Source organism: Gavialis gangeticus, unplaced genomic scaffold (assembly GCF_001723915.1).
Source record: "Gavialis gangeticus isolate Ggan-Ray unplaced genomic scaffold, GavGan_comp1, whole genome shotgun sequence".
NCBI classification, from domain to species: Eukaryota; Metazoa; Chordata; order Crocodylia; family Gavialidae; genus Gavialis; species Gavialis gangeticus.
In genome coordinates this window covers 28,754,924-28,767,925 of record NW_017729006.1, presented here as the reverse complement: position 1 = coordinate 28,767,925, position 13,002 = coordinate 28,754,924, and the positions used below count along the sequence as shown (strand labels likewise).

General features: G+C 43.9%; 1 protein-coding gene across 2 annotated transcripts in view; it reads left to right on the top strand.

Annotated features, from left to right (window-relative positions):
• AOAH (acyloxyacyl hydrolase) overlaps nt 1–13,002 on the top strand; it is a 201,989-nt gene that overhangs the window by 87,430 nt on the left and 101,557 nt on the right. For both annotated transcript variants that reach the window (XM_019509056.1, XM_019509057.1), the window contains exons 10-12: nt 2,472–2,520; nt 3,274–3,322; nt 4,716–4,810. In XM_019509056.1, the coding sequence (XP_019364601.1) occupies nt 2,472–2,520; nt 3,274–3,322; nt 4,716–4,810 (193 nt within the window). The remainder of the gene's footprint in view (nt 1–2,471; nt 2,521–3,273; nt 3,323–4,715; nt 4,811–13,002) is intronic.

Below are 13,002 nucleotides of genomic sequence, written 5' to 3'. Positions count from 1 at the left end.
GTGTGGGAGGGTATGGGTGTATGTGGGGGCAGCGGGGTGGGTCCTCAGAGTCTCTGGAGTATGTAAGTCCCTAGAGCTTCATGTGGTGGTAGGGAGTGAGGCCAGCACAACTTGGTCCCATAGTGCACAGCTCCTGCACTCCCACCCAAGTCTCTGGCCACAGGTGGCGGCAGCAAGTGCGACCAGCCCTTCCAGCCCCATAGAACCCATTTCTGCACTCCCGCCTGAATCTCAGGCTGCATGTGGCCACAGCAAGTGTGGCCAACCCCACCCAGCCCAATACTACTCCCACCCAAATCCCCAGCTGTATGTGGCAGCAGTGAGCAGGACCAGCATGCATTCCCACACTCCTGCCTGATTCCCTGGCTGCATATAGAGGCAGTGAGCGGGACCAGCTTACCTGACCCCATAGCATGCATTTCTGCTCTCCTGCCTGATTCCCCAGCCACACATGGTGGCAGCAAGTGGGACCAGCCAATCCAGCCCCATAGTGTACATTTGTGCACTCCCACCTAAGTTTCTGGACACACATGATGGCAGCGAGCAGGGCCAGCCCTATAGCACACTTTTCCAAGCTTCCACCCAATTCCTTACCTGAATTTCCAGTCTCTAAGGAAGGAGGGCTGGGGGGTAGCCAGGCAAAAGCCTGTGCCATGCAGAGGCTTCTTGTCTCTAGTTCTCCCTACCTTAGAGCTGGGGGCAGGTCAGGCAAGGCTGGAGTGGGGGTTGGTTGCTTAACCACCACAGCCGCACCTCTTGCATGGAGGCACTGGCTTTCAGAGGGGCCATGAGGGCCAGGATACTTCTTTTGGTTTACAGAGGGGCCTTGAGCTGGATGGAATCACCTGGCAGGCTGGATCTGACCCGCAGGCCCTATTCTGCCTGCCCCTGCCTTATGTGAACTCATTAGTTCCCGCTAAAATTGGTGTAGCTGTACAAGAAGACCTAAAGGCAAAAATAAATCCATTGAAAAAGGAAAAGGTACAAGCATAAATATCTTATGGATTTTTGTGGATACAGCTGCCAGCCCAAATATACAGTTCCTACCAATGTTTGTGGGAGTTCTGAGCAGAAGTGACTGGTTAGATCAAGGGCTATATCCTGATCTTGTTAACACTGGTGAAAATTCAAGGTAAGTGATATGTTCCCCAAATGAGGTACCATATTTCCTTGAATCCAAGATGAGTTTCTTTCCTTCATTCAGCATTGGGGGGGAAGGGAATTCCTTCATCTTGGATTTAAGTATAAGGTGGGGCAGGGAGCAGATGATTGCTGCAGCTCTGGCTCTGGCCCCAAGAAGCTGCTCCCCCTCCTCCATACACACACACTGTTAGCTGTGGCCCCCAGCTCTGGGTCCTGGGGCACACAGCACATGGAGGCTCTGTCTCCTGTCTGGCCAATCAATAGCATTGCAGTTCCAGCCCTAGGACACTGCCATGTAGCCAGGCAGAGGTCTTGTTTCCATGTGCTCCATGCCATGGAAGGGAATGGAGCCAGAGCCGTGTTTGGTAGTAAGGGAAGGGGGCAGAGGTTGTGGGGAGCAGGTGGTGGGGACAAATTTAAGATGACTCTGATCATTAGATTCTGTACCTGTAAAATTATAATGAATTTATAAATTTTCTATACATAGTATTTAATTATTGGGGGTCATCTTAAATTTGAAGTCATCTTGGATTCAGGTAGACACAGTAAATAATTCCTGGTAACATCACTGAGACTTACATGCATGGAATCATCAGTGAACACACCTGAGTATAAGTGTGAATAAGGTCCCCTCAGCCTCTTACTTTACTACATAATATAAAATATATAAAATAATTTCAAGAAAAGTTTCCACTAACATGCTTTTGTATACAGGTATTAATGGCATGTTAGAATGTTTAGAATGTTTCAAAACCTGGCTTCTAAACTAGGTTAGTCACTAAGATTCGGCATAATTATATCCCTTTGTGCCACAAAACGCAACTGTGCAGAGGTTATCAGCTTTACAGCCGTAAGTAATAGGGGAAGCTTTAGATAGGACCCAAATATAAAAAGAGCTTGACCTAATTCACTTCCTGGTGGGCTGGTCCAGTTTTCTTTGAGGTCACTAAAAAAGCTCTCACTGATATCAAGGGGCCTTGGATCAGGTCCTCATTTATTTGAATAAGATCTGAACTCTTAATGAACTAGAAGATATAGGTCCCAGATAATATTAGTGGTAGCTGAGAGCATGAATCTTGATATAGGTTTTTTATCAGCTTTTAGCATTGGGTTCTAGACATCAGTAAAATCTGAAATTTCTAGTTATTCCGTTAAAATACTTTATTTTCATGATAATTTGATGAACCCCAGTGGACACAAGGGTCTGATATTATATTCTTATAGACCCAAATAGCTGGTTTTCTTGAGAACTCCCCAAAATGTTTCCCCTTAACCCTATTTTATTCTTTTTGTAATGTCATCTCTCTTTCTGCAACTCTCTATTTTAGCCCACATAACTGGGATGTGGAAAGTGACACTAACTGTAACGGCATATGGGTAAGCAACTGAAGTTAAATATTGAAATTTCTTCCCACTTCTTCCCTCTTCTCTATTAGAATTAATCTGCAAGTATTATATTAACCTGGTTTTCTAACTGGATTAGACTGTTCTCATATATTTGCCAATTTGTGATAGCCAAAGTAATCCCACTCAAGTAATTCCAGTTACTTTTGGATTAGAATAATACTTTTGGGGACTAAAATGTACAAATATATTACAAATTATGGCTCTGAAAGACTAAAACTGTGAATATGTATTTTCTGGTTTTGTGTCTTTGCTTTTTCTTCTTTTTCCCCCTCCAAAGCCTCAGTTTTCTTGTGAAAGCATGTTAGTGAAATGTCTGAAATGGATTCATGAATGTTATCATAATGCTTCCATAAGCATAGCTTAAAAACATCTGCATGTTAAAATTCCTCCTTATATTTATGGCAACACTTGAAAGTTCCCAGATGACATACTGTTCAGATTAACTCTGGATTTGACATCAAACTCTAGTGACACAGCAAGAATTTTAATCTTCTTTGGGACCCCTGTCAAAAATAAAGAGAATTAACAGATCCTCTCTCCACCCCCAAAAAAGTTACACAAAACTTAAATATGTAAATGCATCTCCAGTGACATTAGATTAGCTTTATAATTATATAATAATTCCTGAATGAAAATATGCAAAAGTGATTAAATTCTTGATATCTGCTTTGTGTTGTCACTTTATGAGTATCAAAATACTCTGCTCTTTTTTTCTTCTAACAGGGTGTAGATCCAAAAGATGGAATTCCATATGAGCATAAATTCTGTAAAGGTAAATCATTAAATATAAGACATGCTGTATACAATATTTATTTGTAATGTATTTTATAAATATTTTGATACAAGCTGTCATGGTCATTGCAAACCTTGAGAAAAGATGGCAGATTTCACAGCTTCTTTGTACTGGCAAAAATGGCAAATTCATTTCTTTAATGTGAGAATAAGTGAGGGGAAATTTGGAGTCTACATCCCTTGCAGACAGTAACTCTCAATCATATGATCTATGGGTGCAGTGATTGTTGTGTTCTCTTTGTATTGCAATAAGTATTGGGACATTTTAAAACAGCATATTATATGAATAATACTCTGGGGACAGAGGTGGGGTATGTTGATTTTGCAGGAAATTGCAGCCAATGCAATATTTCCTGGTGATCACAGAAAATGCCATTTTTTGTGATTTCCACAACAAGTTATATTATATAACCTATCTATATTAACAATTAAATTTAATTTTGAATGCACTGGAATTTGAATTTTGCTACCCCGAAATCAAGTCCAGCAAGGACAGCAGGAGTTGGAGATGCCTTCTCTACCTACTGACAATGTTCTTCAAGCTTACCTTGTTGGGATCCCTTCAGGAATGAAAGGACTGTTCAGTTTTCATGCCCACCTGGACAACCACATTGCTTGGATTGAGAATTACCACCTTATTTCATTTATGCTAATTACATATACAGATGCAAATATTATATTACAATTAAGCAGCCATAATAATAACTTTCAGTTAATACCTACCTTGGCTTGCATTATGTTAGTGACTGAGATGTGAAATCCTCCCTGGTAAACCACTTTGCATTTTTGGATGAAAAGTTCTATAAAAGGAGGAGGATAGCGCTAAGTAACATTAATTAGTAAAAGCCCAGGGTGCTCTGATGAAATTACTCATCTCAGAAAGGGGCTTAGCATCTAGTGTTAATATAAAGCATCTTTACCAACTCCCTACATATTCCCATTTCCCTAAATGTGTGATATGAAGTAGTTTAATGAATGTTCCATAGAGAGTAAAAATGAATGTTAGCTATACACCTAGGCCTGTGTTAAAACAAAATTTCCAGCCTTGAGTAAAACTCTATGAAATCTTTCTGATTAAGCAAGAAGTTCTCTCTCTTATTCATCCTGCATACCCATTTGTTTTTCTCAGGTTGTTGGCACATCTCTTCCAGCAGGTTTTCGGTGCAGATGGAGTGAAAATTCCATTCCAGGACTCGAAATGAAGCTATTTCAAACAAAAACAGTGGCCAGTGCCTTGTTTGCACTCAACACGCTGAATCTATCAGCACCACTTCTTTTTATCTTCATGTTGATTTCTTGTGCAGTGCTTTGCTTTATGGTGTGACAAAAGTCCAAGGGAATTTTTATACCTTTAATCATATCTTTCCTATTAGGTGCAGAGTCCAAGGGGATCATTCTATTGGGAGACTCAGCTGGAGCTCACTTTCACATCCCTCCTGAATGGATGACAGCAGCACAGATGTCTGTGGTGAGAAATTCTATTATGGTTGTTGAAGCAGTGCCAACCTTTGATTGATATTTGCCTTCTCTCCAATTACGCAGGGTACCAAATGGGCAAAATGCCTATTGTTTTGGAAATCTATCACTTTGCTTTTTGGGAGCAATTATTCCATAGAAGGGAAGGAACATATCCCAGCTTGTACCAAAACATTGCTAAGTAAAAACAAGGGTCTTTATATAAGTACTGTCCTTTAATGTCTGTCCTGCTAAAGAAAAGAGAGAAAATGCTCTGCTGTCATACCTCCATTGTTGTAAGTAGAGTTATGTCAAAAAAGATTTTGGGCCCCAAAGTCTTACTGCTAAACATGAGACAGAATCCAGGGCACACAGCTGAAAAAGTGAAAGCTTTGGACTAAAGGAGAATATTTGTTTATTATCAGTGAGACTTTGTCTGGGCTTTGTCCCACATAACTACTAGGGGTGTGCAAAACGGGCCATATTCAATTCGGATTCAGCTGGAATCGGGGACAGTGATTTGATTCGTTGATTCAGATCACTGTCCCAGTTAGATTCAGCTGAATCTGAAGATTCAATGTTGATTCAGAGAATCAGCGATTTGGCCAGAGACACAAATTTAAATGTTTTTTTTACATACCTTGAGGTACCAGGTGCAGCTCATGAATGCTGAGAAGCTGGGGCAGATGGAGAGTCCCACAGGAGCATGGGGGGGAGGCCCTGCTTTCTTGGCAGTGAACCTAGAAGTGGGCCGGAAGTACTTCTGGTCCACTTGCGGGTCTGCTGCTGAGCATGTAGGGGACCCCCCTTCCCCCTGCACTCCTCCAGCTCGGTGATCAGCCATGGGGGGACCCCAGACCCAGGAGGCACCAGTCACCAAGCCAGGGGACAGAGGTGGGGAGGAAAGTTCTTCTGGTCCACTTCCAGGTCCACTGCTGAGCGTGCTGAGGACTGCCCCACGCTCCCGTGGGACGCTCCATCCGCCACAGCATCTCAGCATTCATGAGCCACCTGGTACCTTGAAGCATGTAGAAAAAACATTTAAAGCTGTGTCTATGTCCAAACCATTGAATCTTTCTGAATCCTGATTCAGTTTAGATTAGGAGATTCTGCTGCTGAATCAGGCCAAATCTCCCCCGAATCAAATCAGTGACCGAAGCTTCACACAGCCCTAATAACTACACACATATAGTAGAGCTAATGAACATAGTATGTTTATGTCTGTCTGTCTGCAGACCCAAACATTTATTAAACATTTATTAAATAAAAGAGTGTACAAATGTGGCAATGCCATTAGAAGGGCTCTTCGTTTGGGTCACATCGTTGCATAATCTCTTTGTGTTCCTCCAAGGAATAAAGGACCACTTTGCAAAGTATGCTGGAAAGGCAGCTATTAGAGTACCTGTCAGTGAAGTAAAATAGAAAAGATCAGGGAAAAAAGCCACTTTCAAAACCTTCTACTTGGTAGTGGAAAGAAATCCTTGAAGCTGCTCCATTCGTCCACTTTATTTCCCTCTGCCTTGTGCTAGGTTGGGAGACCCTTCAGAAGAACTGCATATTCTCTCAGGACTTTGCTAACTATATGTGGGCCAGCAGCAGAGGCATAACTCAGTCATTATTGAAGCATGGAGCTTCTCTCCCTCCCAAAGGGACCCAGCATCTCTGTAGTCTGCTAAATCTACAATGGCCTCTGAGGAAGAGGAAAGCGGAAAATGTGCCATTTTTAAAAATAAAATATTCAGCACTAATAATTACAGTGTTACTGGAGGCATACAAATTTCTGTCAGAATTGTATGCATTTTTCATCTTTCATTTGCACAGCTGAACTGATTTAAATATTCTTGATGAGCAGTTGTTTTTCTTTGTTAATCAGTTATGAGAGCTGATTAAAGGAGTGACATTGATGACAAAGGTAGTGAAGAACATAATAAATCAGTGGTGATAATAATTGAAATTATTTTGCCTAACAAATATGGTAATAATTCTGATGACGATGACAATACCAGCAGTACTTTGGTGATGTATCCAAGCTACTGTTTTAGACTACATCTGCATTTCTATTAATCGCTGACGTTCAGACTGTAGTACTTGCTTTGTAAATAATTTCTCTAGGCTGAAATTTGGTACAAAGCTTTTCAGACACAGAGCCCATTTTCTGTACCAAGTTTGACAGTATCTTTTTTCAAGATGTGCCTGGTCACCCAGTTTCTCTTTAGCCTGAGTTTAACCTAGTATATTGAAGCTCAGTACCTTCTTGTGATTTAAAACTCCTTACCTGAAGAATTGGATGCAGGGATGTCTGAGCGCTTGGTAGTACTATCGACCAGAACACTATGGAGTTATGCACACGTGCACCCTGCCCCTGGCTGGAGTGCAATATAGATGCCAAGGCAGCCTCTCCAGTCAAGGGGTGATGAGACTTGGCAGAGAAGATGTCTTTAGCTTATGCTGCCACAGGCACCAGCTGGAGGCAGTGATGGCAGAGGCAGCCCCTGGACAACTAATAGAGACAGGGCATGATCTCTTCAGTCACACCATCCCCACAAGCATCAATCAGGGGGCTGCGCTTGCCAGCCACAGCTGCTGCCCTGGGCCTAAGTATTTGTCCTGTAGTAGCAGCTGTCAAAGCTCTGTTCTGCAAGCCTGCTCCCCACAGGCTGGAGAGGTGTGAAGGGCAGCAGAGCCCTCTGGAGTGCAGGGAGCCTGAGAGACCCCTGTAATGCTACAGCTGAGGTGAGGTTTGGTAACAGTGTTCAGATACCTGGGGTGATTACAAGAGAGGATGGAGATAGGCTTTTCTCTATGACTGTAGGCATTGGTGATGCATAGGGGGTGCATGCCACCGCCGACACCGCTTCAGCCACCTGTGGAAGCTCCCCACTCGCCACCACGGTGCCCCCACTGCCATGGCCCCCCCAGCCTCTGGGGGCATGCATCGTTCATGACTGTAGGGGACAGGACTAATGGTTTCAAAGTGCAGCACAGGAAATTTAGATTGGACATTAGGAGGAAGTTTCTGACTACGAGGGTGGCCAAGCATAGGAACATGCTTAGTAGAGAAATTGTGGCATCTCCATCCTTGGATGTTTTCAAGAGCAAGTTAAGCAGACATTTGGCTGGGATGGTTTAATCAGGGGGTTGGACTAAATGACCTCATGAGGTCCCTTCCAGCCCTACTTTCCTGTTCATGGGCGACTGGTGCCTCCTGCCTCTGCGGGGGGGGCACCAGCGGCTGATCGCCAACTTCAGGGGGGTGGTCCCCCAGCAGCCTATCGCCAACCCCAAAAGCAGCAGCAGCAACACCAGAAGTGCCACTGGCACTCCCCACTCCCCAGCCAGCGAGGGCCAAACTCAGGGGGGGGCACGTGCCACCCCATACCCCCCCCACATGTCACCTATGCCTGTGATCCTATGTAACCATGCACCTTACATATGGCGCTGTAAAAAAGTTCCTATCTGAAACACGAACTCTGCTGTGACAGATCCACTGTCTTTGTAGCACAAGTAGCCTACACATACCACTTGCTTTTTGTAGTGCTATAGGAGTTTATATAGTGCTACAGAAGTATGTGTGTCCAAAGCCTGAGACTCATGCTCTAAAACTATGGGACTCTCCATGTTTAGGGCCCCCCCACAGCCATTCCAGGCTCTTACCCGTAAAACAGACAGTTCCTCCCCTTCTCTTTTTAGTCCAAACCTAGTCCTTACCAGGCTCTCCCTTTTAGTCTCCCCAAGCTATGAATATTCCTTACCATTCTTGCTCTCATGGTGCCTATTCTGTACCCTTTCTCAAGACAAAGTGGGGTGTCTCTCACCAGAATCAAACAGATTTATTTGTAGCTTCCATGTTATCACTGTCAGGGTACAGTTAGTCTAGTTTTAGTGATTTCAAGTGAAAAGGCGTGGGATGGGGTGGAGCTTATAGTATGTCAACCACTCTGGAATCATCGTTTCATGCATCTGCTCCTATCCTGCAGTAAGTGGAATCTAAACTAGGCAACCCAACCTTTGAATGAACCAAAACTAAACCACGACAGTTAAGCTTCCACCTACCACAGGGTAGGACTGGATACATAAAACAGTTTCAACAGCTAGTGCAGGGTAAGTATAATTTAACCAGTATAATTTTTTTCCCCTTCCTGGATCTCTCTTTTTTGCTGGTGGCAGTGGTATGATGAGCTGTGTTGCTCAGTCAGCTGCCAGCAATGCTTATATTACTTTGGGCTTCCCACAAACAGTCCAACAACCAGGCTCTGTAACACAGATGATACAAATGCCAGGATTGTCTAAGAGTGACTCCCAGCTCATTCACTGGTGATGACTGGAGAAACTGAGAGGAGAGGCGTGCTGAAACCACAGCGGCTTTTTATGTACCTTCCAACATATGACCTTCTGTGTCATCTTGATTCCTAGCTTTGAGGCAGTCTGTCTGCTGCCTTTCCCTGCAGTCACAATGTGACCTTCGTGAGAGGTTGATAGAGGGAGCTGAAAACATCTTATCTTCACATCCTTCACTGGGTGCTAATTGTGGTCTCCTAGTGGCAAGCAGGCAGTCAGCCAGCAGCAATCAGCTGTGAAGTACACCTGCTATTGCTGATGTCCTAATCTATTCTGCCTTGCTGATGCTTCCTGATTCTTACACGGTATTGAAACTCTTGAGCATTGGGCTTAAAAATGATTGATCTGCTCTTGAATTCTTGATTAGATGGGTCAAGGGACCAATAATAGGATATGGAAGTTTTCATTTGTAGACCAGTGGTTTGAATGCACATTAGCTGGGTTGGGACTGAAAGTTGTTACTGTTAGATAGCTGTTTGGTGATCTCCATTTGAATAAAAACCTGATAGTCTCTGTAGTGCTTAAGTGACAAATACTGTCATCACTGAATACCAACTGGTATGCTAGTTAGAGAGATCAAGGACTGAATAGATATGGACACTGAATGATCAATTTTGAATCTAGAGAAGTGGTTTCTCCAGGTTAGGATTCAGGGACATATCAGGAGATTGTTAAGAGCAAAGCCATTGCCATGGTTCCATTCACACTTTTCCTAAGCATTGCATTCCTTTGGAATATATTTTTTAAAATAATAGCATCAGTATTCTCCACTTATAGTGGAATTTTAGAAGGTAAATGAAATAGTTCTCCAAAAAAAAGACTCAGACACACATATATATAGACACCATGGGTCATATCAGATACACCAGAGGTTACCTCCCAGAGCAGAGGAAAAACTTCATTAGCTTAACACAGCAGGCTCTTGTCCTCGGTGCAAACCAGTAAGATGGCCACATGTTCATGCATTAGCCTTCATTATTAAGTGTGTGTGTTCTATTAATGATAACATCCAAATTCTCCAGTCAGACTTTTAAAGGTCTGAACATGCTGATTTGTAACAGAGGACTTAAATTTCTGTTGCCCTTTACACCATGTAGGTATTTTCTAGGCCTGTGCAAAGCGACTAGTATTCTCTTCAGATTCGGATTAAGCCGATTTGGGGGAGCGTGACTCAATCTGGTGATTCAAATCACTGTCTCGAATCAATTCGGCCAAAACTGATTCAGAGATTCGGCTGCTGCCAAGTCACATAGGCCCATCCCATGCCCACTCTCAATGGCTGCCCCACCTGGCTCCACCTCCTGGCTCTTTGAAAAATAAAAAGCCCCCATTCACCGGCTGCTGCCAGGTGGGGGTGATCCCCACTGTCCTCCACTGCCCCAAGCCACGTGGGTGGCTCTGCCATGAGCCCCCTGACCTCCATCTACTCTCCCATGGCTGCCCTGCCCGCCCCAGCTCCCAGTCCTTTAAAAAAAACAAAAAAAGTCCCCTCTCACCAGCTCCTGCCAGGCAGGGTGGTGATCCCCACTGCCCCCCACTGCCCTGCACTGTGCAGGGGGCCAGCCCCTCCTCACCCACCCCCTACTTACCGGCTTGGAGTCTGGGTCCAGCTCCCTGCTGCAGCCACTGGGGACTGCCCAAATCATCGAAGCTCTCCAAATCTTTTCCAAATTGATTCAGAGGGCTTCAAATTTATTCGGACCTTTTAACTGGTCCCCTGATTCAGTTCAGATTTGGAGATTTGGCCACCAAATTGGGTCAAATCTCCTCTGAATTGAATCAGCATCCAAAGTTTTGCACAGCCCTAGTATTTTCCCCAGTGCAAAATGAGTGTAAAATTATTATTCTATTTCAGTGTCATTTTATGGTCTCACAGCATGTGTGTGATGGCTATAGGAGGTACATGGTTATAGGAAGATAATAACAGACCTAAAGTTCTCTATCACTCTACTCAATGAAAACTCTCCTACAGACTTGGGCAATTATGGCTGTCAAATATTAAAACAGTTTTACAGAACATTGAATACTAAGTGCAGTCAAACAAGTTTACACAAACTTCAGCACTAAATAAATTGTATTTAATTGGTAGTGGATCATAAGTACATATATTGCAGTCTAGGGATCTACACAATGAATTTCTGAGGACTAATCCTGGCTATCTGTCAAATGGGGATAATAACGATTTTCCTGCTATGCCTGGAGGTTATGAAGATGAATTGATGTACTTTGGAGCCTGTGTAGGGTACTCTTTTTAAACATCTTAATGTACATATTTAAATATGAGTCCTATTTGAAAATTAACATATACAAGAAAAGTATTATTTTTGTATCATTTAGAGCAGAGGTATCAAATGGCTTCTGGAACCCTGGCATCTGCCCCGCAGTACTGCCACTGCATCTGGTCAGACCCACACAGATGTATACCCATGGCATGGGGGCATCCACAGGCCAGTTCCAGCCTACAGAATGAGACAAGGAGTGGGTCCTTGGGCCCAATCCAGCCCTCGGATAAGCCCCATGCTACTCATCCAGGCCACGGTGCTAAATTCCCTAATTTAGAGAAACTATTAGGTGGATGTGGGGGAAGAAGGAGAGAGAGAAGTAAAGCCAAAGAACAGCAGGTCCTTTGCTACCCAGGCATTTTGTAGAACAATTTCCTACACTAACTGTGCTATTTGTCCTGACAGCACAAGTAAATTTTTAAAATTTCAAATTGTTGGTGCATGTAAAAATTAGGCATTATAACATTATCTTGAATTAGTGAGAGTGAGTTCAAGTACTGTGCATCTGCTTCCATAAATGTTCATTTTTAAAAAACAGATTAAATCTTAACCTAAGAATCTTAAAGCAGAATCCCTCTGCTTTTCCAAACCTGAGTTTTTCTTCAGCAGCTATTGTGTTGGAAACAAGGAAAAATTAATCCCTACACATCCAGAATTGAGACCACAGCTAGAACTTGAATTTAGGCCTCCAGTAGAAAAATTAGTTTTGACACATCAGCACTTATCTCTCTGTACCACACGCCTACTTACTAAGGCTGTGCAAGGCTTTGGTCCCTGATTCGATTTGGCGGAGATTCGATTCTATTTGGTAGAGACTCAGCCCAACTCAGTGGCTGAATCTCTGAATCCAAATTGAATCGGAGGACACTAATCTCTCCAAACTGAATCGGAACCCTCTGAATCGATTTGAGGAGATTTGAAACGATTCAGAGATTTGGACATAGACACGGCTTTAAATGTTTTTTCTGCATACCTCTAGGTAGCAGGTGGCTGGTGAATGCTGCGATGCTGAGGCAGATGGAGTGTCCCACAGGAGCACGGGGGGCTCCCCAGCATAATCAGCAGCAGACCCAGAAGTGGACCAGAAGCACTTCTGGTTCATTTCTGGGTCCACCAGTGAGTTCCCAGACCCCCCCCCCCCTCGCCCCCGCCCGGCTCAGCAACTGGTGTCTCCTGGGTTCTGGGGGGGCACCCAGAGTCCCCCCATGGCCGATTGCCGAACTAGGGGAGCACAGGGGAACCTCCCTTCACACTCCCCAGTGAACCTGGAAGTGGACTGGAAGTATTTCCACTCCACTTCCGGATTTGCTGACAAGCATGGGGTGTGGGGCCCCACACTCCTGTGAGATGCTCCATCTGCCCCAGCATTGCAATGTTCACAAGCCACGCCTGGTACCTTGAGGTATGTAGAAAAAACTTTTAAAGCTGTGTCTATCTCCAGATTGCTGGTTCTCCAAATCAGCATTGAATCTTCAGATTCAGATTTGGCCAAAGCAAATCAGAGCCAGTGATACAAAGCAATGAACTGAATCACTGTCCCTGATTCGGGCCGAATCCAAATCGAATAGGGCCTGCTTTGCACAAC